Source organism: Echinococcus granulosus (genome assembly GCF_000524195.1).
Source record: "Echinococcus granulosus chromosome Unknown EG_S00037, whole genome shotgun sequence".
In the NCBI taxonomy this organism is placed as follows: Eukaryota; Metazoa; Platyhelminthes; class Cestoda; order Cyclophyllidea; family Taeniidae; genus Echinococcus; species Echinococcus granulosus.
Window position 1 is genome coordinate 437624 of NW_020170417.1, and position 25201 is coordinate 462824.

Consider the following 25201-nt stretch of genomic DNA (forward strand, 5'->3'; position numbering starts at 1 on the left):
ACACATCTTTCCATCTGGTTATTATACCAAAGAAATGCAAAAAACTGATCGGAATTTTGTCAGCTTCAGTAACACCCATAATTCCGGTGCTGTGGCAACATTAAAGGTCAGAGTCGAAAATAAAAGCCATTTAATATTCATTAAATAAAATTAATTTGACGTTTTAGCAATCAACCCTATTCACGACAATCCCTCTCAACAATAAAGGTGTTGAAATATAACGTCCTGGTGTTTCATTGATTTGGTGCTTCATCAATGAAAGTTCTGTCAACACTTTGACCTGTCTTCGATGAAACACTGAAAGGACAAATGGGTGTTTTACTGCCTCAGTAAAGTTCTTTTTACAAATATTTCTTTAGATGATTGGTAAGCTGAAGTCCAAATATCCGACAGAAGTAGTGGGTATGCATCTTCAGGTGAATGCAGAATGGAAGTCACCACCTTCCCCACTGATAAAATGGCAAATGCCGTGCAAAACTACAATGGATTTTATTTAAGTCATTAAAATACCTTACAAATAACCATAGAACTTTTATATATTTTTTTCACACTTAAATAATTTGACACACCAAATTTAATTTTACACAATATACACCTTTTTTAAGCAATCATTATAAAGGTATCTGAATTATTCGGTACTTCAAAATCCCAAACCACCCGTTTTGACGATCACAATCTTAATCCGGGCTGTTACACTGTTGCTTACAATAATTCGGTAGTATGTTTATCAAATGCGCAGTTGCCTCCTTCTCACTTGATTGATTTCAAAGGAGAACCACTCATACATGCATAATTTATTATGTACAATGGATTCATCCCTTGAAAGCTTAACTTTTTTCCACATAAACGTAAAATAATCGGACCTTCTTCTGTGGTATGAAACGTTTGAGTATGTGCGTTTCTGTGCGAAAGTGTATGACCGTGTACGAGAAGGAATACAATTAATGCCGCTGTGATTGTTCCGTCGAAGGAAGATAATTTCGCAGCCAGTCAACAGGTGAGAGACTCACACAGCCTGCAACAGAGCTGCGCGGCGCCGAGTTAAAGACACGTCCGTGACCGCCCCGATGGCCTTGAAGGAAGCCGCCCTCGTGTTGATTAATGACCACGGGTTTGGTGAATAGGCTTGATGCGTGGGCCTGTACTCGACTACCATAGAATGAACCCAGTTCCAGGTGTGGATAAAGAAACTTTACTTGCTGAAATTGCAAAAAATTTTGTGGTTCTTGACTTAGATGAGGAAGCACCTCTTAGTAAAAGAAATTGTTAGTAACAAAATTACGTGTCGTGCTGAAAGCGATCTATCACTTTTAGGATTTATTATTCTATTCACTAATACCTACCCCTTGTATTTTTTTGAATGAAATAATTTGACAATATGTAAACAGCGCAAAACTTGCTCTGCTTAACACCACTCAGCTAGATGATTGAAATAATTCTCTTTTATTCCCACAAAAAGTAGGAATGAATTATTCAGGTAGCCAGCGCTAAAATACATAGTAGCTTCGTCAACGGCTACAAATACGAAGATTATCGTTCAATCTTCCCAAAGCAAGATTGATTGCAATCTAGTTTTTCCCGAAGTTTACGCTTTAAAGTTCCATGATGCAATGCTTTAGTAGTTTGTTTAACTCAGTGTTTGATTGTAAGAGAACTTTCGACACTGCATATTGCACTTTCGTCTACCTACACAGCCTTTGGACACACCGGTTGCAACTCAGTCCTTCTGCGTGTTAGCAACGTATTTTGAGCCATACTGCTGTGGCTTTATGCCGTCAGGAAAGACCCGGACGGCTACAACGATTCGTGGCATGCGGGTAGAATTTCCTATTTTAAAGAGCGCATTTGTTACAAGTAATTGCTTCTATAAACAATCGCATGAACTGCTGCAGCTGCTATTACTAATTTGGTCAAAATTGACAATATTTTGAATATCCTCAATAAAATTAGAAAAGTGAAGTGGAAATTGTGCGCTGTATATTTAATGCTTGTTTATGTTTGGGTCAAAGCGATCGCTGAAATAAAAAAGCAAAATCACAGTACAATATTACTGTAAGGGAAAATGAGATTTTCTGACGCTATTTTAAGTAATCACCTGTTTTTACTGTCGACTAACGCACTTGTTTTACTGTTCCAGTGTGCTTGATTTCATTAAAGTGGGTTCTTAAACGCCTCAAATGTGGTTTCCTTTAGTAATAGGAAGCGCGTGTTTCAATTTGATTGGTCCCTAACTAAGTGGTCGTGGTAATTTAACTACCGATCAAAATAATCTTTCAAGTGGCTGATTTTGGCAACTTGAAACTTTTTAAAGGGTTAGAACTCACTTCCTCAATATCTCCAACGATCATTTGGGATAGTGGCAGGTTTTCTACCGCATAAGTTAGAAGATCCTCCACCCCATAGAGATCATAGTGTCCCAACCGATAAGCGTAGTGATGAGGATAGAAATACCCTTGAGGCGGTCGTTCCACAGCCATCTGCTCCGTCCGCAGCGCACTCGCCTGCCGCGTGGCACTGAGAAGAACCAGATTAGTGAATTCGGTCGGTCGTGATTTTAGACCTTCCAGCAGAATTCCACCGAAATTCTGGTCCACCAATGCGAAAACTAGAGATGCTTGACATCCACTAAGATCTGACAGCAATTCTGACACGCTGTAGCGCTCGTTTGGGCTTATCTGAAGGTGTGAGTTTAATAGAAATTACCAACTAAATGGCTCCACTTTAATCAGTTAAGTGTTGTTCGAAAATTCTACTGAAATTATGAGCAAAGCGAAACAAATCGCGTTAGATTCTGCTAATCCATTTCCTAAGAAATGTAGTTTTAAGAACCTAAAAGATGTATTTCGAAATTGTGCTAACTTCCAAGAAAATCCGATGAATAAAGTGCTACAAGATACGATTTTGTTTCATTAAAGTATATTCGGCGCTAATGAACACCAAATCAATGCCATAGGGACCGATTTTAAGTTAATGATGGCAATGCACCTAGTAGGAAAGGAAGTAATCCCTGTGATATTACCTGCTTGACAATTTTTAGGAAATCAAGTGACGCTGTTAATCTGGACACATTTTCCTATCTACTTAACTGCAAATCAGTAGCAGGAAACTTACAAGTTTATCGCCTCCAACAAGCATGTCGCCATTCGGAAGGACAAAGTTGTTTAAGTAAAGGAATAAGGTTGAGACGCAACGCGGTGTGTGACAGAGTTTTTGCATTCTGGTACGGAAGGCTGCCTTGATTGATATATTTTTTGGCGTTGCTAAAATGTCCCAAATTTGAGAATTCTAAAGCACTTTAAATGAGAGCCATGTTCTGTAAATTGTCTCTCTTGCTTTTTGATAAAATGAATTTGAAAAACCTTTTCAAAGCATGAATCATAATTTTTTCTTTGTTTAAAACAATGGTATTTCAAAATTTTGAATTTTTTGACATCTAATCATTAATTTAATTGCGTTACTGTCAAGGCCCGGATTTGAATACATGAAAGTCTACTAATCAAATTGCTTCAAAAAAATAGCTATTCATGCTTAAATAGCTTAAGGTAGGCATAAATTCTCTAAAGTCCCATTTTGGTTATTTGCATCTGCCTTTGAATGTAAGAGTGTTAACAATCAGGTACGAAATGATGAAGTAGGGGGACATTTAGTTTCTTGGTAAACCTATTTTTTAACAATTCCAAATGCTTTTCTCAAGAAAGCAATGTAAATCTAATTCAGCATTGTGCAATAAATTTTACCCTTTTTCCAACTCTACTCATTTCCTTAAAATAAGGGACGAATTTTCGTTCAGTTTTTAATGCTTATTCACAAATTACTTATGCTTGTGCAGCGATAAAAATCCATCTACTGTCTATTTATTTTACCCTTTTGCCTGACAGGAATGTCAAAGAAATGATACGAAGTAGGTGGTCTCTCTTCGGGCGGAAATACGGAGAGGTAACTCGCGGTGAAGCCCAGGGAGCGCATTTTGTCTATCAGATGTCGTTTCTGTTGCCTCCTATTGATTGAGGTGTCTATGTGTTCCTTTTCTCCAAGTCTACTGGATAATAACAACGCGTAATCACACCGGTCGTACGGAGAGCATATGGCACCATCATCGGGTTTCGATGAATACTGGCTGAACTTTGAAGACACAGTTGTAAGACGAATGGGTCGTTGAGGTGGGAAGGAATTGCCGACTTCGCGTCTAGTCAAGGGATTGATCCACTGTGGATCACTGCTCCAAATGAGATTTTCGTGCAGATATGCTGGCACGAGTACACGTCTACGATGAAGCCCTATGCACGCAAGCAAATAAGGCGTTTGGATAAAATTAGAGTAAGAGAAGACATTATTCTGCTTGGAATTGCTTCAAAAGAACGCTGGGCTTTACAGGTGGTTTGCATGGGCTTGCAATGACATAACAACACCCTCACATAAGATTTTGAATCCCTCATACTCTTTATTTTTGTACTATTGAAAGGACTACGTAAATCACAAGAATTCGTTTTAGTATCTCAACGCACAATTTTATTCTTCAAAAGGTTCCAGACTTTTTTAAAGGGATTCTGAAGGTGCAACAGGATTATTTGTTTAGTACGTGCCGTGTTAATACTTTGAATTGCTCATCATTTTTTTGTGAAACGCCACAAATGCCATTGTTTGATTAACCGAAGTTCAGCCTAGACTGTTTGACCAACAGTCTATACGAAGGCTTAATTCTCTACGTCTATTAGCTTATAACCAGACATGCTCTCGGTGAGCACCAGTCCTGGTCGACCAATAAAGGAAGAAATTAAATCTACCAATAGGATTATTGGTGCAACTATAGATTGGCCAATCAGTTTTGTGGGCTGCAATGCTTAGATATTAATAGAGCATATGGTGACTTACGTCTGCGTCTCTGCCTATGTTGAGGGGCTGAAAGACAGGGCGCTGCATGTGGGACACACTGTAGAAGGTTCTTTGTTGAGTCGGTGGTGGTGACTCGCGGTAGGAACTGATATTCGCACACCCCACTAACCTGTGGGAATTTAGAATCCTCTTCAAGCTGACCAGCTGAGAGGAAAACATGGGGGCAACCTGACTTGACCTCTTGATGAATACACTCACTTCCTGAAAGTTAAGAAAAAGCGATAAATTAACTTTACTTTTGATGTTAATGGAAAGTGTGTATGCATACTAGCCTATACAGTTAGCAGTCAAGACACTCAGTGGTAATAACAAGACTGAAAATTAGGGGATGCGGTCTTCTAAACGCTTTGGCAAAATGAAGGTTCGGCTCTTACCGACTTCAAGGAGAATTAGACATCTCAGACAGGATAATTAGATTATTTCGCTAACTGTCCGATCTCCAACAGTTGGTACGTTCTTTTTCCGCTGTGTATATGTGTACGGGCGTGCGTGTGTAGGTGTCCATTTCGACTAAATTTTCCCCTCCATGTCGGCTAGTTGAGATCAGACGGCTAATGATTATCTTACAGCTTCAAGCATGCAAGCATAATCCATCCGCCACTGAACAAGGAAACAAATAAACTAAACCCTGAACCACTATTTTATTTTTTTGCAGATATCAGTAAAATTTAACAGATATCCGAAATGTCCATCACTCAAAGGGTCGTATCATGAATAAGGTAAAAGAAACTACATTTTTCACCATTTTTGACAATATCAGTCATGCTTGCCGATGTCAAAATGTCAATCATTTTGTCGACCGCGTTAACGAGTAGGTGACTCTCAGCTATTCCCCAATAAATTTAACAAAATGTAAACCTTTCTGGATGGTAATATTTAATGCTGTAGAAGTAGTGAATACCAAATCGTTTAGGGATGATTGCGAAAAAGAGAACTGGATCGAAAATTTCCCATGAATTTCTACAAGATATATATATATATTTTGCCTCACCAGCAAGGGGCTGTTTGGTTGGTAGTTTGTTCGGCAAACTGATGAATGTTTTCTTTGCAATATTATCGGAACATATGAAAGAGAGGCGCGCTTCCGTATTTCTGTTTAAAAAAGAAACGCTACCCTAATTGACTTGGCATTCGGCCACACAACAAGGGCTCTATGCCGCGCTCAACTTGAAAAGCCTGCCTTTTTCCACATTTCTTCTTTGTGTAGTACACGGTGTGGGTTGGTCCTTCAAAGGTACCTCCCTATCCTCCTTTTTCTGGCTTCACTTTGATGACAAAAGGGAGCCAAAACTCTAGTAAAGAGCTAGAGGAAGATTTCGCAGAATCGTTTTTTACATAAAAAGGGTCTAGATCACCGAGACAATTGACTCTGAGAAGTACTCTTTAAAAGGCAAAGTTTTTTCAATATTTATTAAAATCTAGCATTTCTGTATCTTCTTATTGCAATTAATGATAGCAATCGTTCAGTGTGGCTGATATACATAGATAAATTCGAAAGAAACACTTCACATTTAGTACTTAATTCTTAGTAAGAGGAGGCTAGAAGAATTAATATCATATACAGTTTGACTCTAAATCACTGGAGATGTTCATGCCCTACTTGCATTAAAAAAGTCACTTTTATCCAACGGGATTCTTAGGCGCAACATTTGAAGACGCGAATCACACGGAGGAATAGTAAGGCTTGTGGTGTATGACAGATGTCTCGTTTAGGTACCCATCGGTGCAAACGCTTTGACCTATGCTACTCTCAGGAACTTTAATTCACGGCTACAAATCGCAATCATTCAACAGACGAATTCCTCAGTCCCCATTACTCTGAATTAACATTCTGTTTATTTCGAAACATTTACCGCAATCGTTATTCTTTTTTTAGTAAAGGTAGAATAAATCAAAAAGTAGTAGTTATTCTAAAAAAAAAGGCTACTTCTGTGTCATTTGCTGTTTTAGAGGATACATGGACAAAGTGTTAACATGTTGCTTAAACCTCTGGTTAAGTAGTAATAAGGATACCGAGGACCATGTATGCCTACTACGACCATTAATTCGAATATCTCTAAGTTTTAAAAAGTTCTCGGAGGACTAAGAAAGGACAGTTTTTGTCGGAGCGGTAGTAATTGTTACAAAATCAAGCAAAAGATGTTCAAAAATTTTTGTGAGACAGTCAATCGTGGAAACTATATTAGTCACCTAGACAGTTGGATGATGATTCAGTGTTATATTTATCCCTCTACTTCCCATTTCTCAAATCAGCCGGTGAATGGGTGAAAACTTTAAGCTTCCAAATGACTTCACGTACTGTACATTAATCCTCGATGGTCCAAACACTGTCGTAACTGTTCCTCCCGGCTGCCAGCAAAAGCGACAATACGGAAAATGAAAAGAGGATGTCCAAAGGCGCGATCCGCGAGGGGATCAAGCACCAAAACTCCTGTTAAGTTCCCTCCTTGCGCTGGCAGCTTAACTTCCTCCCCCTCGTCTTCCTCTACCTCTGGATGGGTCATCACAAGGTACTGCAATCCCTTGTGTTCCAGCGTTGCTACGTAGGCGACAAATCTAGAGGCCGGTGAGACACGTATCTTGACGCAGTCCTGACGACTGATACTTGTCACGTGGGTGCAATCGAGTCTGCGAATGAGGGAGAGACCTGCAAGGATCCATTGTTTATTTTCATCGCGATGAAATGTCGTGGAGGTAAGAGGGATCACTGATCCAAACGTGGGGATCGTGCAGATGAGGAACAGAGTGAGTGCGAATGTGAGGCTTATCGGTGTCATGCTGTTGCTTTGCTGTTTGTCTTGATCTTGTGACCACCACCATCCGCCTTATATGTGGTGCTGAGGGTGCGTGCATATGTGTGCGTGTGTGTAATATGCGTAGGTGCTGCAAGCACGCAACCCAACAACCAATCAGGTTGTGGTCCTTTTGGAGTTAACCCCAAGCACTTTTGTCACACATTCTGGTTTGAGTAAATTTGCAGGAAGTCAATAAATAAATAGGACTACAAGAGTTGAGCTTTTAAAAACCAAAATAGAACTTATTTCCCTCGTTTGTCTATCCTAAATTCAGACAACTACTGAGAATTGGTTTAAATAATCTCACAGACATGTTATAAATCAGTGGTGGCATTTCGTCCATCAAGAGTAGAATGTGATGAACACAAAGAGGGGGAAGTGGATGCTCTGCTAAGTTGTAACGACTATAATCTAGATGTTAGTGTCTTCTAATGAGAGTAGACTTCAAAGGAAGGGTGCGACAGCAAGCTGTCGCGACTTAATAACAGACAATTAGGCCAATAAAATGACACACTTACACCACACAAACACACGTACACACACCCATGTGCAAACGTCCATCCGACCATCCCTCCTGCCTGTCTTCCTTTTGCCTTCTAGAATAGGGAGGAAATACCTCGGCGCAAAGATCAAAGTGATTTCCCACACAAGCTGGTGAAAATTTGAATTCCATTCTGCTTTTGCTGGGGTTTTGTTTTCTATTCCTTCTTTCCGACTGACTTCAAAGCATTCTGCCTTCTTTTTATCTGTATACGTCTACAATTTGTCACATTTTTGTTCTTAGGAGGAGTGGAGCCGTATGCTTGCTTCGAACACAGTTCATGTTTCCTCATATGGACAGTATTTAATGATACTTTGACATTTAAATAACTAATTAGAAATCAGTATCAAAAACTGACATCAGAATGGGAGGGACTTTTGAAATTTCGGTACGATATCATGTGGGAGGAATGAAATAGGCGGTGCTTCAAACTCTTTTTCAATCGCAACGCGTGAATCTTTTAATCATGCCTTGAAGAAAATAGCGTAAAATCTAAAGTGATTCGGCAAATGTCTATGACCTCATTACAAATCATCAGCGGTATCATTAAAGGGTCCATTTAACCAGAAGTTCTTTTTTACCATCTCTCCTTTAGTGGCGTACTTCAACTGCTAAATATAAGCAAAAATATGAAGTGTTTTGGACAAAGTCCTAATAACCTGGCCAAATGCATATTCGACGCAATTTTAACTTGTGACACAATGAAAAGACCTTTTCCGTATATTTCCTCACTATATTCACATGTAATTATCTATGTACTTCCTGTAAGTCAAATCCTGTGCGTAATATTCACAGTTTCGCCATTTTTGCTTCCAGTTGTATAACTGGTGCATTGGTGAAGGAATGATATCGATAGAACTGACTACCCGATTTGTGGCTCTTCATGCCTTATAACCACATGATTTGCTTACTACGGGCGGACTTAGTTTTAAAAAATTGGACATTTATGCATTACCATCTGTAAGTCTGTTTCAAGTGGCATGTGCTATAAAGCAATCATTAAAAATGCGTTCCCGGTTTATTGGAACAAGTGTTGCGAAATGCCCGTTTAATGTCTCCCTTCTTTATTTCGTTAGAGCACTTTCTGCTGCCTTTGATCTTTCAGTTATGTTGTCTCATAATGGTATCCATATTGTCCTATAGTATACTTAGGTCCATCCAGTGACCAATGCTATAAATATCTTGATGTGGCTCAAATTCTTCAGAACATGAGTAAAAATTCGGTTTAAGGAACAGATGAATTTGCAGTGATGAGGGAAGTAAATTACGAGGCTACATTGCCATTTAGCATAACTACTCAAATAACTTGAAGTGTAGTATTTAAATGCTCAAATTAGCGCAAGAGTTTGTCAAATTTACATTTTTTAGGATAAAATATAAAATCTGTAGTTCTGACCTAATTTACGTTGTATATCGAAATCTGAAAGAAAAGGAGGATGAAGCGATACGCTTTGTATCCATTTGATGGGTTTACACGTGTTCCAATATTTTTGCATAAAATTTTTGTAGCGATACACTGCTCCATAAATGACTGAAAAATGATCATTTAGGAGCAGACTGTACTTTTTTGTCGGATCTCCTTTATGTCGCACTTTATGCTAATTTAACCCCAAAGATTCGCCACAGATTGCTTCTACGCTTGGTTTTCTTTCCCAGACGCCTCTTGAAGGTTTCTTCAACATTCAGATAAGCGTGATTTTAACCCAACTTTAAATATATTTTGATTTGATTTGAATTTTTAGAGATTTAGGTTAACGTGTAAGTGTTTTCTAAGCGATATAAACCCTTGCTTCGTGTTCGACAACAATTTTGTAGCATTTATCAAACTTCGAAAAGGAAAAAATGTAAGATTGATTAAGATTAAAATTTATTTCAAGACTTGTCAGAAACGTTTAAAAATCATTTTTGCATACTAAAATGGTAGTTTATAGAAAAAGTCCTGACTTTACAATAATAATAAATAATAATAATATCGTGCAATATCTTGAACCTTTACACCATTTTGAGCCTAACTTATTCTCTAAACTCGAACTCTAAATCTTTAGAAAACTTCCAAAATACTTTGTAAAAGAGAAACAAAAATATTAAAATAGGTAACTACACTTAAGGATTAAACTCCTTAACAAAATATCTGATGTCAGAAAAGGTTGCGCTGATAATGGGATATCGCATTTGCAGTGGGGTGTAGTTTGTTTCACTAACCATGCTTAACCACTGGGACACTTTTTTATGCACGGACTGTACTTCCACCCTGTGAATTGACCCTCGGACAATAATAGCATCCCAGCGGGCCTTTTGTGCATTTTCAAGTAGCATATTCCACTATCACTATTTTGGCTTATCGCAACTTTTCGAAAACTCTGGAAGTTAAATGTGTTTTAAGGTTGTAATGCACATATAAAATATTTTTATAATGGGGCTATTGTATATCTAATAGTGTCTGTTCACCAAAAAGCATGGCCCTTGTTACAAATCTTTAAAGATAAAACCTTAAAAAGGCCACACAACAGAGCATAAGGACCACAAGCCAATTTGTTTCAAAAGTTATGCATTTGTCTGTTTAAAAGATAACGCTGTTTTCATCTTTGTATATCCTGTACTGTATTTAGCAGTAACAATTTATCAAGCAAATTATGCTTGATAATATGTGATAAATGTTCACAAACCCTGAAGTTTTGTAGAATGGCACCATTAAGGATACAAGCTGGAAGGCCTTCAATTTATAACTCTGAAACAGGGTAGAAAAAAAATTCATGGGTGTGCATCTAACGGTGCAAAAGTTTGGGCTTTTGGATTGTGGGAATCCTCGATAAAGTAAATGTTTTGAATTCCCACAGTGAATATTTATATTATTTGTACACTAAATGTGCGCGTTCCTTTCAGACTTAAATATTCTTCTAAAGTTTGAGAAATAGAAAGAATCAATGCTGGTTAATAAAGGGACTACTTTATTGTTCGGGAAAATTTTGTGATCGTATTGTTTTCTGGAGCTTTTACTCTATTTCTGTCTACTCATATTGTTATAAGCATCTCTCCAACTTGCTACAACAATAAGGTCAAGTCGAAGTCGTTTTATGATAACCGTTGCTTGTATAATATCACTGATTGTCCTTTTGGTGTCGGTATCACTTCCCTGGATTTAGAGGACTAATTAGGGGTAGATGGCTTGTATTGTTGTAAAGTGGAAATTCACAATCATAGTTTCAAGGCGGAGCAGAGTTTCTTCCTTTTCCTCGGGTATCAACAATGTCCTGTCAGCCATGGGACTGACTTTATCCTCCCTCTGCTCCCCCAATAAGGCGATACCGAACAAATCTGTGTAAGGTAAAAAAATAAGTTTTCTTGACAGGTTTAAATAAACTTGCCATTTTAATGTAAAATTTGCAGATTTCAGTCTTTCCGAAAATTCAAAATTCTCAATATTTCTTTCCATTAATTGAAAATTAGGAAATGACAAAAATCATGTTTTTTTTTAGTATTTTGGGTAAATAAATAGGCTTTTCTTAAGTCCTTGAAGTAATCAGGCTTGAGATATTAGACCCGCATTTTTAAATCTGATAGTTCAAAATGCTAGATTTATCGTGAGAAATCAGCTCTGTTGACAAAATTAATCGTTGAACAAAGTGCTTAGCCAAAATAAACCATTTGATCCAAGGTAAGTAGTATTGTTAAAACGCAGAAACTGGACTGCTTTTTAAAATCCAATTCAGCACTAACATCACTTCACGCCGTTCTTTTAATGGCACGTAAAAGAGTATTAATGCCTCCAAAAAGAAGATACTTCAAAAAATGTGCATTCCAGAGCCCCCCTAATGGGGGAGGTCACTGACCGGTTTTGCAACGTCGCAAGATTTTCACGTTCTGGGGCAGGCATCCACAGGCAAAACATGCAATTTTATTATTAGGTAATGGAGAAGGTGGCGCTGGTGAACGGATATGACCCCTCGTCTGATCCCCTCATCCAGCACTCAGTTCTCTCTCCCCCTCTACCTTCTCTCTTTGATGTGGCCACTGGCGGCACCTTTGATCTCGCGCCGGCGATTGGATGGCTACGAATTATGCAAAGGCTGTGGGCTATCCTGATCGCCATATTATGTTCACTCCCTCTCTCCCTCCTCCCTCTCTCGCATGCTTGCTGTCTTACAGGACTAGTTAGTAGGTCTTTAAATTAAATTCACACCCTAATGAACATGTAATTGCTTGCTCGCTTGTCTGGCAGACGACAATATTGAGGACAGACGAAGAGTTACGCCTTCTGAATGGTTTTGCCCCTACTTTATTTCCACGGTTCCCCCCCGTTAACTGTGGCACAGCCTCCTGTACTAAATCCAAAACTGATCTCTTGTAACAAGGAAAAATGCAAGAATATTGTTTAACAATACGGGTACAATAAAGCCGCATACAAAGGGCAGGCTGAATTTACATTTTTCTAAGTCAGAGCTAGACTTAAGGAATGCAGCTTTTCCTAAGATAATTAGACATTGTTAAAAGTAAACCATGAAAGCCCCAAACCTATCAACTCATTTGACTGATCTCACAGTGCAAGGCATTTTTCTTAGTTTATTAGCGCTCCTATGATGCCTATTCAATAACCTTCCTTCCTTAGGGCAAAATATATGCTTAGGTAAGCTACAGTGCAGGCAATGCTCACTGACCTAATAGCTCGGATTAGCCTCCTGCATACATGGGCCTCAGTTTTATTAATCCCTATGTCTGCAAGGAGGACGAATTAGAGTACTTCCACCATAGTCAGCATTTCAGATCTCTAGAGTGTATAGAAGTAATGCTGTTGGATTGAGACATGTTTTAGATGCTTTGCTGGCCAAAGTGAGAGCAACGTCCCAGAATTAGATCCACCCGACAATCTGGTTGGCCCTATTCTTGATTTGCTGAATTATTCTCCTCAGAAAAGACAAATGACAAATTTATAAATTATTTATTGTTTACAATGGGAGAATATTTACCCCTTTAACATCCTATTGACACTTTTTTGCCATATGCATAAATTATTTATTTAAGTGTCCCATCATGAAAATATGTTATATTATCGGGCCCAAACTACCACCTTGACGCATGACCCCTCCCACTTATTTGTCTACCGGTTTGGTAGGGAGTGTTGTAAATTAGTAACAGCTTTTTCTTTGATACTTTTCCCTTATTAAGAGGGGTATTTGGACTTCTAGAATTCCTTTAGTGTGTCAAAATATATTACACTTGTGGCAGCTACTTTACGTTCCTTACAGAAGTGACACTTAATGGCACTTGAAGATAGTAAACATGAAATTATCTGCTACTTTGTTATATTCTGAACTCCTTTGCTATCACTTGCTATCCAGCCTCTCACAGTTAAACCTTGTGCCACTGCCTGTATCAATGGCTAGTAAATGCTCAAGTATGTACACACATTTTGTGCAAGTTATCCGGCCATGTATTTAGCCCAAAAATTGCCAAACTTAGGGCTAAGATGAGTTCAACCAAAGGAGGGTGTGACAACTTCATCTGTCTAACCCATTCACCTAAGTTATTTTCTTGTTCCCGTTTATCTGCTGAGAGATCTTTCGTGGACATAACTGTAGTCAATTGAGACAGCAGAGTAGACCATAGCTGTTGCATTAACATGGTCTTTTTAAAGTCATCCGTGCATGACTCAGTAAGAGGGTGAAGTTCGTCCCACTTCCGAGTACTCGCAAATGGTAATGCAATGTTTTTGTCAAAAATAGGATTCATATATAAAACATGTTTATTTAAAAGCAAAATTTCATGATCTGATCGGGTAGACGGGCTCAGCCTCGTGGCTGAGAGGGCGTCTTCATTCCTCAAGGAGGAAGAGGGGGGGGAGGGGTGACAATTCCTGATTCTTCCATAGTTAATAAAAGATTATCTCTTCTAAACAGTTTTCCTAATCCGGACGTAGAAAAGCAAAACAACGAATGCATTACATGTGTTTATATCTCTAAGTTGTTGAATGTATGCAGACTTTCTCAGCAGTTTTAAACGATCCGATTGCAAATGCAGTTATTATACCATTCACCGTAGCTCTTAAGATACACAAAAGAAATGAAACGACTGCTCATGAACCTCAGGTTCAAGTTCTGTTCGTATTTAAATGAATTTAGTTTCGGTCTTTCACATAGACAAAATTTGATCTCACTCACTCCCCTAGAATCACAGAGGCATACCACCAAAACTGCGTTCGGTCAGTACCTTTATGTTTGGTAAGTGTTGATTTTGACGTTTATAAACTCCGAGTGCGGTGCCTTTGTTCTCTTTCTGCCTTCTACCTGTATCCACCTCCACATCTTTGATACATCTTGAAATCTGACCGGCCCCTTGAGGTTGTATCCTTCGCAGGAGGGTGTGAGAGATAGAGCCAGAGCGGTGAGATAAGGCGGGATGCGATAGGCCTTTGAAGTTTAACCGCCCACCTGCCTACCCCCTGGCCTACCTCTAGAGTTCTAAGGTTTCCGCTAGTCACAAGAGAAAAAATGCGCCGCAAAATCTCCTGCCTCCAAAATTGACTGCAGCCTAGTCTAGTTAATACGTTTATCGGTTAAGACCATCAATACGAAGATGATGTACAACAAACCAGGAATATGGGTCCCTTTTGAATAATTTTAATGAAAAACCACTTTTTTATAAAGGATACTTCCACAACTTCAATGTCAAACGAAGTTAGGAGTTTTCGAGCCTATTCGCAAACAGTACTGGATGAAATTACGTCTGAGCGAGTCGCGTAAGCCAACACTATGGTGATAGGTGATAATCTCAAGTAAAGATGTTGATGGAACCTAGGCACGAGTAGAATCAAAAATAACTAGTCCCCACGCTCCTACTTATCCACCCTATGAATATTAATGCTTCCTTAGGTCTAGAGAATAAATGTCCAATCATCTTTTTCAGATAAAACTGACTTTAACATATGTCAGATAGATGGTTTACCAGCTCCTCCTGTCGTCGGGATAATGCGTCAATAAGGAAAAATGCATAACCAAATCGTCAAAAAATTAGATTAACCGAAGATTATTCTTCCGCCAACCATGTTTGGACCAATTTTTCCTATTTCAGTGAGGCACTTTTATAAAGCCGTTATATGCTGAACAGGCCACACTAACTACTTTTCGAAGCTTGGAATAAAAAATTAGCCAATTAATTGGCAATTAAGGATTTCAGACTGTTGAATTTCCTTATTCTTCCTGAAATTATCCCTGAATTGATAACGCGAAGGCATGTACACTTGCTACTGGGCCCAATTCATTTTTCACTTTTTCCCTTACGTAAGATTATGTATTCTGACTTTGTTTTGAATCAACAATCTAATTTATTACCTCCCAGTTAAAGACGTCACGTATATGTGACGCACAAGCTTAGGCAAAAACTGGGACATGACAGAAGGGGCCGCTGTTAGCATCAATTGTCAAGTGTTTGCTCAAATGCTTTTTAGGGCGTCTCATAAATAAGCGAATTTTTTCATATTTCTTTTGTGATTAAAAAAATAGCGAGGTCATTTCGAATACGTTCTCCAAATAGGTAAACGATCTCTTCTGGCTCTAAATATCTAATTTGCACCCATATTAACAATACTTACAATTTGGTTCGATTTCAGTTTTTCCATTATCACCTTTCCAATACCCCTGAGAAGTGGTTACCATTTTGCGATGAAAACTGCTGCGAAAATGATTTGCACATTATACTAGAGAAGGCCATGACAGCTCCCTTAGCAGAATATGATGTGCAAAATCTGAACTGTGAGAAATCATATTCGTGTATTTTGAATGTAAAAGCGGCACTTTCTCGTAAGGTTGTTTGTAGTCAAAGCTCTTTCATGATAAGGTACTGGTTTCCACCTGTCAAGTAATGCCACTTCTTAAATGGCAGTGAGGTAGTGACTATTAATTATAGTATCTGAGAGGTGTCATCTTCAGGTAAACTCCTATGTAAAATCGGTCCTTTGAAAATGTCTAATCCCTATAGATTCATCCTGGATCAGTTTCTGTGTCTGTTTGCCGATTCGTTCCTTTTTAGCCCATTAAACCTTATTTTGGCTTTGTGATATTTTTCCAAAAAAGAGTTGAACGTAGAGATGCAAAGCTGCTTGACTTGTTTCTTTCTTTTAGCATAAAGTTAGCTTAGAACTCTGCTTTTAAACTCGTTTTTACTGATCATTTTTTGCCTTCAATTTTTGGTAGGGAAAGTATTATTTATTTTCTTAGCCAATCCCAAAAATGAAAAAGAAATTATTATAGACTAAGGTCTTTGCTAAGTTAACCCATATCCATTCCAGTTAGGTAACAAATCTTTCAAATCAGTCTCTAAACAGAGCCAGATTTTGCCTTATTTTTCAGCTGTACAGTCACATCACCATTGGAAACAAGTTAAATAAGTTTGAGAAATGAGCAAATACCTGGTCATTGTCTTTCAGTACTCACCTGCGGGTTTAAGCACACGCATGCACAGTATCTGTCTCTCCATCGAATTCAGCCCTTTGAAGTCTTCGGGAGGTACTCATTAACTCATATGTGCGCACACCGACTGGACCACAAGAAATGCAAGGCGTTTCTACCGCCATGTTATCTGAGGCAGCCGCGAGCCGTCCAATCTCTCCTTTGCCCTAACCCACCTCAAGCAAGGTCATGAGGTCAGGGGGAATGTTATCACTTCATTCGACAATTATTAGATGATGGGACTAAATAAGGGCAAGGAAAGTGACTATAATAACTTACTTTATCACCCAACAGTAGTCTTGAGATGTCATTCCTTCACTGTGTGAAAATATTTATTAACTCAAAAGAGAAGAGACAACGACCTGTTTGGAGGGGTGTGGGGAAATTTAGTAAGATGGAGGATATTCACGTCACATCTACCAAATTATGATCGGATTTTAAACTTTGAAATGCAGTGCACGTTGCTTTAACGTTACATATTATTTTAATCAGCCTTCGTACCTATCTAGCAATCAATGGAAACAGGAAAGAACAACTATTATATTACATTTGTTAAACGTCTGATTATCACCAGTGTTTGGCATTTCAAATTTCCGATTACATTCTCTACAATTCCTGAGAAAGACGTGTGATGTAAAGGCTTAGGTGGTGTGATTTGTCGTTGCTTTCATCAAAGGCGGAAGTAGGTACCCAAGACGAGATGTGAATAAAATGCCCCGACACTAGCAAAAGACCCAGAAAGCAAAAAAGTCTAAGAGCAGAGAAAATTGTTAGCAGTGTAACGGTATCAGGGAAATGTGCACGTAAAGTAAGAGGTGATTACCAGCTCGTCATTCGGTGGCAGCAAGCCTGATTTCCATGCCTGTGTGTTAACTGTCTCCGTGTCAAAAACGCAAGAAAGGTAGGGGAAGGAGTGCGAGATGATCAAAGATTGCTTAATTACGTAGTCACAGAGATCGCATATCATGGAAAAAGACTGGCGTGGCTTAAAATAATAGAGCTTATCAGTAGTTAGCATATCCTAATGCTCTGTGCGACAAAACGACGTAGATGAGCTTTTAACATCTTAGGGTAATAACAATAAATTAACACTGTTATGAGAACATTAAAGAATATTTTTGGTCTTGCTACTAGAAACTGTATAGCTTTAACCAGAATATAACGTGTTTAGATGCTAAACCATTTTACCATATTTTTGCATGGGCGATATTTCGACTGCTCCCAAAACAATGGGTTTCATTCAGACCCATCGGCAAAAATTTCTTGAATATTTACAATTAAGTCTTACGTTGAAACGGCAAAGTATTTAATCTCCCTGTAGAGTTTCAAAATATTTCCCGATTTTAGGAAAAATTATTTAGTGTCCTGGATGTATACAGTCATCGACTGTAAAAAATTCCCGTGGAAAATTTATATCGACTCAGACGCATATATTTGTTTTAATGCATTTTTGTCGTCAAGGTCCCATAAAAATTCGCCGATTCTATTAGATCGTTCATTCTTTAAAAATATAGATTGTACTGCTTTTCGTAGCAAAAATCGCGTACTTGCAGAAGACTTTTCAAGTATACTTATTTCCCTCAACTAATCGTCAATAAGAAATGAAGTGGTTCTGTAGCGGGGCACAAGTTAGCTGAGAGTCACGGGCTTACAAATTGTTTTGGTTTTAACCGCTTCTCCTTCTATCTCTTACTTTCTAAATGCTTCATGAAAAAGAAAAGGAGGTAGTAACTTTGGGAAGTATGATTAGGAGAGTATGAACGATAAGGATGTGGGACAGCATGTTCTATCCAAAATATTGAGCAATCTCGAAAAGCATGGCTCCTCTTTCGGCGAATTACTTATTTCTGCCTTTTCTTTCTCACCTTTGAGCTGTATCAAGTAGATCTAATCCGTAAAATATGTACAAAAGTGCGACATAAATGGTTCTGCATTAAATGGGAGATGTAATCTTCTTGAGAGCGTTGTATTATCAAAACATTAAGTCAAATCCAAACGGCATTTATGTAAGTTCAAAATAAGGGAGATAAAAAATAGAATGGGGCAAAACAAATGGTTTCGACAGCTTGATACGTATCTTTAGCAAGTTAGTTTAGGTTACAATAAGTCATTGTTATAGGGTATTACCGAAAACTGCCTAAACTTTCTTGAGGATCAAATACATGAATATGACTAAACTAGAGATGGAGTCGCTCTTTGATAAACACGTATTTCACTGTACTTTAGCACATATAAGAAGAGTATACGGTACTTTCAAGGGAAACAAATGCCCCTCACTCATCGTGGACCAATATAAATATTCTTAATAAGCTGAAGACCTTTAAAAGACAAACGTGACTGGGAAAATGTAGTCTACCTTTCAAAATGAAACGCGTTTAACAGGTTTAGTTAATTTGCTTTTCCTGTCTTGGGTAAAGAGATATTTTAAATGGAGTAGTTAATGATCGCGTCGCGACATGCAACATAATTGCGCCTGACAAGGAATTTAATTGCTCACGCAAATTGCCATATTATTTGACATTCTGTCACAAAAAAAGCTTTAAAAATTAGGAAAAATAGCGCAAAAAGAGGATTAGTCCCATTTTCTTAAAGATGTGTATTTTGAGCACAACATTGTGTCCACATGTGTGTTCGACGCTGTGATAACGCAGTCGTCTATAAAAGTGGAAGGATTGTTGTGACGGATGCAGGCTACTCCAGCCATTCACCTGACTACGAGAAACGTTTAAAAGTAAGACCGTAAAGTTGTCTGCCGAAAATAGAAAAAATTGGATAAAAGAACTGGATCTGGTCGCCATGACTGTCAACTTTTAGTACCTAGGTATCTGTTGCTGAGAATTTATTCATCTTCACTAAGAGGGGTAACGATTCGCTGAAGCAAATAACCACAAAGGGCGATTATGATTCAGAAGTGTTCTGAAACCTCTTAAGTCATTAACAAAAAGTGCAGCAAAAGTCTGGTGGAGCATAAAATTAACAGATAAATGAGTTGGATAAACTATTAAATTTCAAAGAAATTTTTAAATTTTGAACCAATTTCAGACGCCTAAATTTTAAAACAAATTTCTTCTTTCGTAAAATTTCAGTTGAGTCATTGGGTGTGGAAATAAGGATTAAGTATCCGAGTAGATGACACGATCTGGAACAAAATTCGGAGTCTTTTTCTACCTTATTTATCAATTCCACTTATAAGTACAATCGGAAGCCTCGGTTACCAAACTTAAGTGGACTCCAGTAATCACAGTTCTCACTCTTTCTGTCTCATTCACTTAAGCCATGAACCCAACATTTGTATTCTTTTAGTATTCCTGCTTTAGCCGAAAGAGGGGTAAAAGGGAACCAAGTTGCCTCTTTCTTCGCAAATTCGCCTCACTGCGAAGAAATTAAGAGGCTACATTTCGTGCCTTTGATCCTACCATCACCTAAGCTTTCTTTTCCACAAGTAACCTCCTCGTACCCACCTCAGCTTCCCTACAAGTAGTGTTTTTCTTCTGTCTCCTTGTCACCACCGCCCTTCCTCCCTTAGCTTTCGTTCCTTTCTCCCCTATATCACCACCGCTGCCAAACGATCATTACCTTTGATCGGAAGGAAGACGAGAGTGGAGGCGAAGGAGGGAGTGGGAAGGTGAAAAGGCATTGGGGCAGCAGTTTTTCGACGGTAGATAAATAGGCGAAATTGTAGAGTGTTCGAACAGACATCTGTCTCGAATGCACCGGTGCGTGTGTGTATTTGGGGGCTTCTATCTCGGTCCATCTTTATTTTACATATTTCTAATTTTAAAAAATAAAGCATTATTTAAGCCAGAGCTTTCACTTATAGCAGAGTTCCTGTTAAAAATCCTGTCACAAATACATGACATGTACTTTTAATCAGGTTATGATCAAATCATGATCCAAATGACTTGGGTGAGTTTACACCAAGAAAATAGACCTTCACCTACTCATAGTCAGAGTTGAGTTTGTCAAAAAGCGTGTCCGCATTATTTGACATCTGAGCTGTGGTGGTCAATTCGCCTTTTAAACTGTGGCAGTAAAAGAGTCAGCTAGTTTTACTGCATACTTGGCATCACTGACGATCGCTACTTTGCAAATTGGTCAGTTTACGATAAAGTCACGCCAAATATGTGGCGCAGAATGATATACTAGAATAATAAATGTAACATGACAGAAGTTTTCAGCCCGCTAAGCTGCAGTCGCCTGTATCTGCTACATGGAGCTTGCTCCTTCGGAATTGTGCCCGTTTTAAAGGCCACAAAAAGCCACTAAGATGTAACTTTGGTGGCAGTGAATTAGGGAACGGCTTACTAATGACCTAGTAATGGCTTTAAAGATGACCTACGCCAAATTGGATTAGCTAGAGAAGATTAGCATTACTTGAGAACGAATACATTTAAAATAACTTCAAACAGATGAACAAAAAAAATTTATGAATCCCTTTTAAACGTGGCAATTTCAAATTCACCACTATGACTAACAGTGATGCAAAAGAATGGTCTGCAGACTTTTATATTGCACACACATCATACCTGGAAAGCTATAGCCTAGAAAGATTTATTACCACGCTCTAGTCACTCTCTACCATCCTGCTGTACTGATGGAAGATCCTAGAGTAGTCATGGTGCCTGTGGTGCATTAGCTTTCCAAAATAGCATACTAGTGAATGATTACCCCATTGTTTGATTTTGCAGTATGTTATGCACCGATCTGGAGGTCAGAGTCAGGGGTTTCAAGTGGTGAATGCCACCGACCACTGCACGTACTTTAAATGCCCCTTGGATATCTTCGAGTTAGAGGCCAGTGCTTCACATAGCGACTTCGCTTACACTGTTGCATACGCACACTACTGCCGCTATTATCTGCCATCTCAGTTTACGTCTCTTGGACTGACCCACGGCTTATACATTAACTTGGAGAAAAAAACCACACCTCCCACTTAGTATGTGCTACTTTATGCCTGTAACATTACAAACCCTCATTTTACTTAGCTGGCCCCACAATCTTGGGCGTAAGCTATTAAGGCTTAAAATTAGCGTTGCATTTAAGAAGTTTGTTTGCTAAAGGCTTAAAACCACACGCTAGAAATGCGTTGAATCTCATCACTGCGTTCTCATGCTGTCAGACATTTCGAGAATCAAACTGCCTGAACAGTGAATGCGAAGTCTTTGGAATGACGTGGAATTAGAACCACATGCACACACACAAACACACATACGACGGAAGTTTAATTCATCCTTGTGCAAAGGAGAGAGTGTAAAGGAGTGATCGAATTTATTTTCCATGATTAAATTGGGATTAGGGAAGGCAGTAAAGAGGTAAAATCAAGCTATGGCGAAGTACTTAAAATTTAATGATGGTAGACTCTTGGCAGTTGGACAATTGAATCAAACGCGAGAGACAGTATAAGATCATTAAAATCACCGTTACACGGAATCTTCACTGCCTGACTACAAGGGTAACCTTCTAGTCCTTACCGTACACTCAGCTCGTTCACACCGCTCTCATGGTTAATCAGATTGTAGTCAGATCGGTAAAAAAGATTAGAACAAAAAAAAATAACTTTTGACCATTGAATATTTTAGGACATAAATATTTTATTCATTTGATAAATCAATGAGATTTAAATAATCTAACTTCTTAACCTCAACTATGGATAAGCCTTCCTTTATGTTTTTCAACCTACCAGTTGAGGACTGGAGTGTCAAAGAAACTCATTCCTACGCAATGATAAAACCAAATCAGTCCATCTAAGGTTCTGGACTCTTGAGCAAAAAACGGCATCACGAGAAGATTCCAAATGTTAGGAATGGTGAAACAATAAGAGGAATAACTAATTTATCGCGTTTTGGTAAAGGACGTGACACAGAAGATTATATAAGGAGAAATCGCACTACTGTTGATGGTGTTTGAGGAGAACATCAGACCTATGCTGCTCGACTTTAAGGGTTGAATTAGCATTGCGTAGTTTTGTCGTAGTCTTGTATTTTAGTATGCTATATTAAGGATAAAGTAAAATTCACAATTAAGTTGACTACCTTAACGTCTTGTACATCATGTTTTGGGGTTAGTTCTCCCACGAGGCATATAAGTGCACAAAAAAGGTCATTTTTCGCTTCCTCCATCATGAAAGCAACTTGTGGATGTACATGCAGATTTTTATTTCTCTATAACTTAGAAATCTATATCGAGAATAGTAAGTCTAACAGATCGGATGGGCATATCTATACTGTTGCAGCTTTTCTGAAAATTAATGATGAACTTTCGAAAACATGGATATTTTAAAGGACATTGTAGTGTACTCACGGCTCTCCATTGGTAGCACCAGTAATCGATTCCGAGTCAAGAGGGCACCCATTCACATTTCCTTGCTCCGCTACTGCCCATATATTACTAAGAGAAAATCTCCCCAATTAATATTAGGCGAAAGCATATATAAAGAATGAGGGAAAGTTCGTGACAAAGCTGTTCACGCTAGTTATTGGGAGGCATGTGAATAATGTGAACATGCTGTCTCTGATGCTTGAATGCACCTCAGATAGATTGCTGTGCAGCAATGAAATAAGAGGAGATTAGCCAGGAGAAAATGCAGAATGAAAGGCACTTGAGTCTTTCTTTTAGTCAGGGGATCTGCTTTCTGGTTAACCTATTTAAGTTAGCTACCAGATTGTGAGATGCACTGACTGCAGGGCCACTAAAAACGAAGTCGGTTGATGCTTCCCCTCTTGCAATGGAGCTCACAAATGGGCCAAAGCTAAAATCCTTGACTCTGGGACAGGGGCCTCCGTGCCTCTATGAAAAGGGTACAATTAATACTGTTGCTGGTTTGTGAGGTGGTCTATGAAGCACCAAACACATTGTGTTGTTCAAGGAGGAAGAAAGACCAAGAAGACAGCGGGCTAAACACTCAAAAGAAGATTGGGGGTGTAATAATCTGATTTTGGCTTGATGAATAATTAACTATGAGGGCCGTTTAGTCTTCACAGTTTACACCTGCATCTCAGCACATTGACCTTCGGTTATCCTCATAGCCTTGAAGGACTCCTCTGACCTGGAGAGAAGACTCGAAAAACTGCACTACACAATGAACGCGTAATCGGAAAGCATATGGGACATTATTAATTGGACACACCTCCTAACATTGAGGATAGCTTTTTATGTAGTTACCCTATGCCCTTTATGACTGAAACATGATAATGGCAAAAGTTTGTAATCTGCTTAGATAAGACTTACGTTTTCAGACTTAAAGCAAGATTGGTATTGCTCTGAATGCTGAAGAATAGAATACCTTTTCGGCTTCCGCATACTTTGATGCCGTTAAGGTGTTGTTTCAATTTCCTAATGCGGAATCATATGCCTGGATTACTTGTCCATATTCCTTGTCTACTTATTTAATTCAAGTAGGCTTAATGGTCTTTCCAACGTCACTTAGTGCCATTTGAAATTGCTAAAATAATTGGTATACAAGTTTATCTTATAGTAAATTAGAGCCACAAAGTCACATGACTGACTACGGGAAATGGCAGAGTAACCAGGTGCGCACCCGAAATATATCACCAGCCATTTCTGTCGAATGATGGTATTCGGAAGTACTCCGAAGGAATTCCTACAGAAATGTAGTCCCATGAAAAGTTGTTTATTAGCAAAAAAAGTTTTGCGGAATCGAAAGCACTTCAACAGTTTGAGAGATAGAACCCATTTAATGCGCTCACCGACAGATGTGTAAAGAGGTTACATTTCCACTACCTGTTCTACCAACTAAACACAAGTTTAGGGAAAGGGCAAGCCTAAGACTACCTAATCCTGGACCTACAGATCTTAATTCGTACTGATCAGAATACAAGTCAGCCGAATCAAGCTAACCAGATCACGAATATGACATGTTATCACTTTCCCATCAGAAAAAATAAGCATCCAAATTGATAAACGGAATCTCGGTAAAGTAATTTTCTTGTGAACAAACACTTTTTATGAACACATGAGACAATATAAAAAAACATGGGTAATCAGCTCCAGATCGTCTAGTCAACGCCCGCTCTTAAAAAGCCTTTTGATTTATTTAAAACACCTTGGTGGCAGAAGCCACGTTGTCTGTAGGCGTTACGCGAGCCAATAGCTGCCCCTACGATCAGGCCTGGAAGAAGCGCTACAGTACCCACCGTGCGGAATTAATCGAACCCTTAGAACGCCAATCGCGCCGCGACACCCTCCAGTGAATTCGAAACTCCTCTGTCTGTCACACCTAACCATCTAAAGTTAGCAGCTTCCAGGATTACACGAGCATAAACTATGCGAACCCTGAAGTGAGTTGGTAATTTATGCCCGAAGATAATCTACACTAAGTCAGCAAAAAAATTCACCCCTCCGAATATGACAAAATAGGAGAGTTAGAAGTGCGGACAGTAATGGATATAAATCACTAGCAGAATGCAAAACGAACGAGCAAGCAACGGGAATTCTGCAAATCTCAGTGCAGAGTGGGGAAAATGATATATATATATATCGCTCTGCAATGACGGCTGCATTCAAGGAGCTAC

At 38.7% G+C, this 25201-nt stretch overlaps 1 protein-coding gene across 1 annotated transcript; it reads right to left on the reverse strand. All coding sequences in view use genetic code 11, as the record gives it.

The window, feature by feature from the left end:
• Positions 1-941: 941 nt before the first annotated feature.
• On the reverse strand, positions 942-7670 carry EGR_05249 (hypothetical protein; the record flags this gene model as incomplete). The annotated part of the gene is made up of 6 exons (XM_024494498.1): positions 942-1199; positions 2325-2675; positions 3112-3260; positions 3864-4277; positions 4873-5094; positions 7193-7670. 6 exons carry the CDS (start codon positions 7668-7670, stop codon positions 942-944), a joined length of 1872 nt encoding a protein of 623 aa, XP_024351119.1.
• Between the last annotated feature and the right edge of the window lie 17531 nt (positions 7671-25201).